The 5,021-nt window shown below is 63.8% G+C and overlaps 3 protein-coding genes across 5 annotated transcripts in view; 2 read left to right on the top strand and 1 right to left on the bottom strand.

Annotated features, from left to right (window-relative positions):
• The window catches only part of SHARPIN (SHANK associated RH domain interactor), a 4,053-nt gene extending 3,912 nt beyond the window's left edge, over positions 1 to 141 (bottom strand). Inside the window, exon 1 of the mRNA XM_045286760.1 lies at positions 15 to 141. Coding sequence (XP_045142695.1) covers positions 15 to 141 — 127 coding nt within the window. The remainder of the gene's footprint in view (positions 1 to 14) is intronic.
• Positions 142 to 808: 667 nt separating this feature from the next.
• On the top strand, positions 809 to 3,682 carry MAF1 (MAF1 homolog, negative regulator of RNA polymerase III). Of its 3 annotated transcripts, none has more exons than XM_045286347.1 (8): positions 809 to 1,141; positions 1,808 to 1,938; positions 2,031 to 2,159; positions 2,236 to 2,404; positions 2,503 to 2,624; positions 2,701 to 2,820; positions 2,977 to 3,108; positions 3,214 to 3,682. In XM_045286347.1, the coding sequence occupies exons 2-8, from the start codon at positions 1,856 to 1,858 to the stop codon at positions 3,233 to 3,235; spliced, it is 777 nt and encodes a 258-aa protein (XP_045142282.1). In that variant the 5' UTR covers positions 809 to 1,141; positions 1,808 to 1,855; the 3' UTR covers positions 3,236 to 3,682. The 3 variants fall into 3 exon arrangements, with proteins under 3 accessions (XP_045142282.1, XP_045142285.1, XP_004697411.1); XM_045286350.1 differs by having other exon boundaries at positions 1,760 to 1,938; XM_004697354.2 differs by having other exon boundaries at positions 811 to 1,141; positions 2,239 to 2,404.
• Positions 3,683 to 3,911: 229 nt separating this feature from the next.
• Positions 3,912 to 5,021, top strand: part of WDR97 (WD repeat domain 97) — a 7,726-nt gene continuing 6,616 nt past the window's right edge. Inside the window, 3 exon segments of the mRNA XM_045286754.1 lie at positions 3,912 to 3,975; positions 4,155 to 4,291; positions 4,388 to 5,016. Of these exon segments, the coding sequence (XP_045142689.1) occupies positions 3,912 to 3,975; positions 4,155 to 4,291; positions 4,388 to 5,016 (830 nt within the window).

Here is a 5,021-nt window from a genome sequence, read left to right as displayed (position 1 = left end):
GAGCTGCAGCTTACGCAGCTGCGACTCGGCGTCCGGCGCGGCGCCCAGCGGCCTCACGGTGGCGTGGACGGCCAGGAGCACTGTCGCTGTGCCTGGCTCCGAACCGGGAGCCACCGCCGCACCGCCCGCCGGCGGGGCCATCTCCGGTCCGTCCGGTCCTGACCCTCCGAGCCCGTTTCCGTGACCTGGGCGACTGAGCACATCCGCCGCCCGGAAACCAGAACCACGAGCCTGAGGTTCCGGCCGCGAACCCACGGAGCAGCCGTCTGTCTTGCTCATGGATGGGACACCCATGTTCTGGCCCAGTAAGGCCTCAACAACGTGTCTGGGGTGGTAACATTTGAACTAAGCCTTGATGCAGGGCCAGGTGTCACGACAAGGCCGTTAACTGCAGGAAGGCGCCGTTTCTGCCCCTTGGACGCGGGGCAGGCGCAGGCTTCCGCCCGGCGCAACTTGCTATTACCCACCCAGCAGCCAGGCAACTGGAGGCTGCCGGCGCTCGGCTCAGAGGCGGGGTTTTCTCCGCCTTCCGCTGCCGCGCGCTCCGCCCACACGACGCTTTGTCTGCGACCGGCCGCGCCCAGAGGTTATGGGCCGCCAGGGGGCGGAGTGGACCAGGAATGACCAATGAGCGCCAGGGAGGAAGGCGAGACGCACTGCCTAGATAAGTGACCGACAGGCATACCAGCCAATAAGAGTAGAAAATAAGAATGACCGGCGGGCAGCATTCCCAATAGAAACCTGAGCTATGGATCATAGAGACTAGAGCGGGCCATTCAGAGGTCTGGGGCCGGGCCTTGCGGACGCTTGTTGTTGTCTGGACAGAGGCGGAGGTCGCTCGCTGGTTCGCTCGGTCGCCAGGGCGATCTGTGGCGGTCGGCCAGCAGGTCGGTCGCGGACGTCTGCGTTGTGCAGGGGGCCGAGGCTATGTCGCGGTGGCAGCCCGGATGGGCCGGCAAGGCCGGGAGTAACGGGACGTCTTCGCGGAGCTTCTTCCCCCGGATATTGTGCGGTCCGAGCGGAGGCCGCTGCGCCGTCCTGCGGTCCTGAGGAGCCTGCGCTGCCCAGTGCCCCCACGACGCTCTCTCCGGTATTAACACCAACAGACCCGACACAGCTGGACCTAGCCCAGCCCAAATAGGTAGGTGACCACCCTGCGCCCGGCCGCTGTCCCGGGGCCCGAACTCTAGCGCCCAGCCGGGCTCGCGCCAGTGCGCGTGCGCCGGATTCACACGCACTACCTCTTGGGATTTGTAGTTCCTCCGCACATTTGCTGGGGCTGCCCTTCCCTTAGCGGTTTGTGTCTCAGTCTTTTAGAGGACTTGGGGTCCGCTCCGCCCCGGGGGGTCAGAAGTAACCAGGCGCACTCGAGGGTAACGGAGGAACTTAGGTCCCAGGTGCCCTGTACCTCTTAATTTTTGCCCTGATTGAGGAGCCAGGCGCTGATAGAGGAGTACTATGGGAGTCCTGTGCTTTTGTGGAATCAAAGGGACACTTTTGTCGGGATAAGGGGGAGTTGGAGGAATTCTGCCAGCAGCCCCAGGGCACCGCCTCCCAGCCTGGCCCAGAACTCGGTCAGGTGCAGTGGTTTGTGGCTGGGCTGGAGCCCCACTTGCCACTAGCCCCAGGTAACAGGATCCCATACCCTCGCTGGCCAGCACCAAGGCCTTAACAGCGGCCACAGGGAGGGGTGTGAGCTGGGGAAGTTGGGCCGGGGCCAGACTCCACTTGTTTATCGCATCTCAGCTTACTGGGGCAGGAGGGTGCAGGCAAAACCCAGGGCCAGAGACCCACGCCTGGCCTCCAGCCCTCAGGTGCCACTAGCCCCCCTGGATCAGAGCCCCCTCAAAGGAGCATGAAGCTGTTGGAGAACTCAAGCTTCGAGGCCATCAACTCGCAGCTGACTGTGGAGACAGGTGATGCTCACATCATTGGCAGGTGAGACTGTGCCGGTCATTGCCTGGCCCCTGAGTCCAGCCTGGGTGGTGACAGGACCTCCTTGGCCACTTACACCCACCCCACCCCCACAGGATCGAGAGCTACTCCTGTAAGATGGCAGGGGACGACAAGCACATGTTCAAACAGTTCTGCCAGGAGGGCCAGCCCCATGTGCTGGAGGCGCTGTCCCCGCCGCAGACTTCTGGTCTCAGTCCCAGCAGGTGAGCAGTCCGACTTGCCCCCAGCTGGAGGGGGGCCCTGGGGAGGGCTTGCAGAGCTCACTGACACTGTTCACAGCAGACTTAGTAAGAGCCAGGGTGGTGAGGATGAAGGTCCCCTGAGCGACAAGTGCAGCCGCAAGACGCTCTTCTACTTGATTGCCACGCTCAACGAGTCCTTCCGGCCTGACTACGACTTCAGCGCTGCCCGGAGCCACGAGTTCAGCCGAGAACCCAGCCTCAGTTGGGTGAGTGAGGGGAAAAGGAGGCATGACCCATAGTGGGCCCAGTCTGCCCCCCCCCAGCCCTGTGCCCAGCCTACTAGCCTGATGGTGACTCTTCCTAGGTGGTGAATGCTGTCAACTGTAGTCTGTTCTCTGCCGTGCGGGAGGACTTCCGGGCCCTGAAGCCGCAGCTGTGGAACGCGGTGGACGAGGAGATCTGCCTGGCCGAATGCGACATCTACAGGTGGGCTGGTGCCCCTGCAGGCGGGGCCCAGTTCAGTGTGCACCCAGGCTTCATGCCACCTCTCACCCACCCTCAGCTATAACCCAGACTTGGACTCAGACCCCTTTGGGGAGGATGGCAGCCTCTGGTCCTTCAACTACTTCTTCTACAACAAGCGCCTCAAGCGGATTGTCTTCTTTAGCTGCCGCTCCATCAGGTCATTGGCACCCCCCGGGTTCCCCGGCACCCCCCGGGTTCCCCAGCCCCCCTACAGGACCCCACCCCATTTTGTCCTGGCCCATCCAGCCCAAGCTGTGGGTGCCAGTTAATAGGCTTGGCGTAGGAGGTCCTAAAGCTGGTCCACCTTCTCCAGTGGCTCCACCTACACCCGTTCGGAGGCAGGCAATGAACTGGACATGGAGCTGGAGGAGGAGGAGGAGGAGGAGAATAGAGGCAGAGGCAGTGAGGGTGGGCCCGAGGAGACCAGTGCCATTGAGGAGGACAGGTGTGTGGTGATGGCCATGGGCTGGGAGCCTAGAGTGGAAGGAGGGTGGAGGGAGGTTGGAGGCCTCTGTGGCCCCTGCAGCCCTCTGTGCCTACCTCTGTCCAGGGTCCAGGTGATCTGTATGTGAGCAGAAGAAGCGGAGCCCCAGTTTCACCCAGCTTCTATGGATGTCCGGACCTACCTGCCCGAGGGCCCAGCGCCTCCCTCAGCTGCTGGCCCTTTGGTTCCAACCTTTGACCGTCCCCTCACCCTCACACTCCCCTCATGCCCACCCTGTGGCTGGCGAGGACAGCACGGGGCCTGGTGGAAGGGCCACTGCCCTGCCCAAACGAACTGCCACGGAGCAGGGACAGCTGGACCATAGAGTTTATTTTTCTATTTTGACTGAGGCAAGGCCTGGGCCTTCACACTCCGCCCGAAGAGCCCACTGCCCAGACCCGGCCCCAGGCCCCAGCGGACCTCTGTACTGGGCTTGGGCCAGCCAGCCTGGCCCCCACCTTGCCCATCAGGACACGTGCACTGAGTGTCACTTTGCTGCAGCTCGTTTGTTTCCAATAAAAGTTTCCGTGATTTAGCTAAGACTCCATGGAGTAGGGAGGGGCGGGGCCTGCGCCGGGGCGGGGCCTGCGTGGGGGGGAGGGGCTGCGGCTTCACGTAACCTAGCAACAGTGTGCTGTTCTTCCCGCGCCCCGCCGCGGGAAAGCCCTGGCAGTTGCTGGGCCGAGAACACAGCCTCCGTAAGAGGCGAGAGGGTTGAGCCCAGGCAGGCTCTGTCCGTTGGAGAGCGGCAGCCAGCTCTGGACATGGACCTCTGTGACACAGACGCACCTGACGCCCCAGAGCAGAGACTCTTCAGGGGCAAGAATGGTGAGGGCCGCCGGCCCGGCCCCCAGCTAGAGGCTCCAGGAGCCGGGCCAGAGGCGCATCCCTCCCTGACTGGGCACCACCTCGCCCGCCCCCCTTGCCCCAGAAGGAGAGGGGCTCTCGAGGCAGGTCAACCTATGGACGCTGTTGGGGGTGACAGTGCTTCCGCTGCCCACACGCAGAGTCTCTGTGCTCAGAGCCCACGCAGTTCCTGCGGATTTTTACTACTAGCCTGCGGTGGCTCAGCATGACGCCGCGTTCCCGCGCCCAAGAGCGCTGGCTGCGCCTGCGCAGAGGTCTCCGCGACCTAGTGGAAAAGGTGCGGGCTCAGGCTCTCCTCCAGGGTCCTCAGGACGAGCCAGCCTGCCCCTTTTGAGCCCCACAATCCTTGATCCCTGTTGGTCCCGGCCCACAGGAGAAGAAAGCCGAGATGCGCGTGGCGTGCTTGACCCACGGTCTGGAGCCCCTGCGCCGCCTGGATATGGCAGCGGGGTTGTGCTCGGTGGCGCAGGACCCGCTGAGTGGACGGCTGGTGGTACTGGACGGCAAGGGTGTCCTGCACCTACACAAGAAGGACGGCTGGGCGCAGGAGAAGCTGGGGGCTCCTGCCCAGATCACGGGGCTGGTGGCTGTGCCAGGCACTCTGGGCGCTCAGAGTCGCTTTGTGGGCTGGGGTCCCGCGGGGCTGGTTATTCTAGGGCCCACTCTCTGCCTGCTGTGGCAGAGCCAGCCAGGGCTGGGGCCAGGGCAGACCCTGGAGCCCACCTCCTGCCTACCTGTGCCCAACTCAGACCTCCTTGTCGTGGCGCGGATGGACGGCGCTCTGGAGCTCTGGAAGTTCCGCTTGGGCGGTCGCTTCTTGGTGCCGCTTGGGCCTTGCCTGCAGCCCCCTCGGAGTGTCAGGGGTGTGCTGTCGCGTATGACACTGGGGGGGGCGCCACCTTGCCTCCTGCCCCCCTGCTTCGCTGCGTATGGCACCGCTGTGCTCACCTTTGATCTGCACAGCTGGGCCCTTGTAGACGTGCACCGAGACCTGCACAAAAAGTAAG

The sequence above is a fragment of the Echinops telfairi genome, unplaced genomic scaffold (genome assembly GCF_000313985.2).
Source record: "Echinops telfairi isolate 266 unplaced genomic scaffold, ASM31398v2 ScPeMD7_1;HRSCAF=3_0, whole genome shotgun sequence".
NCBI classification, from domain to species: Eukaryota; Metazoa; Chordata; class Mammalia; order Afrosoricida; family Tenrecidae; genus Echinops; species Echinops telfairi.
Note: the sequence above shows the minus strand (reverse complement) of the source record. Positions and strands in the feature narration are given on the sequence as shown.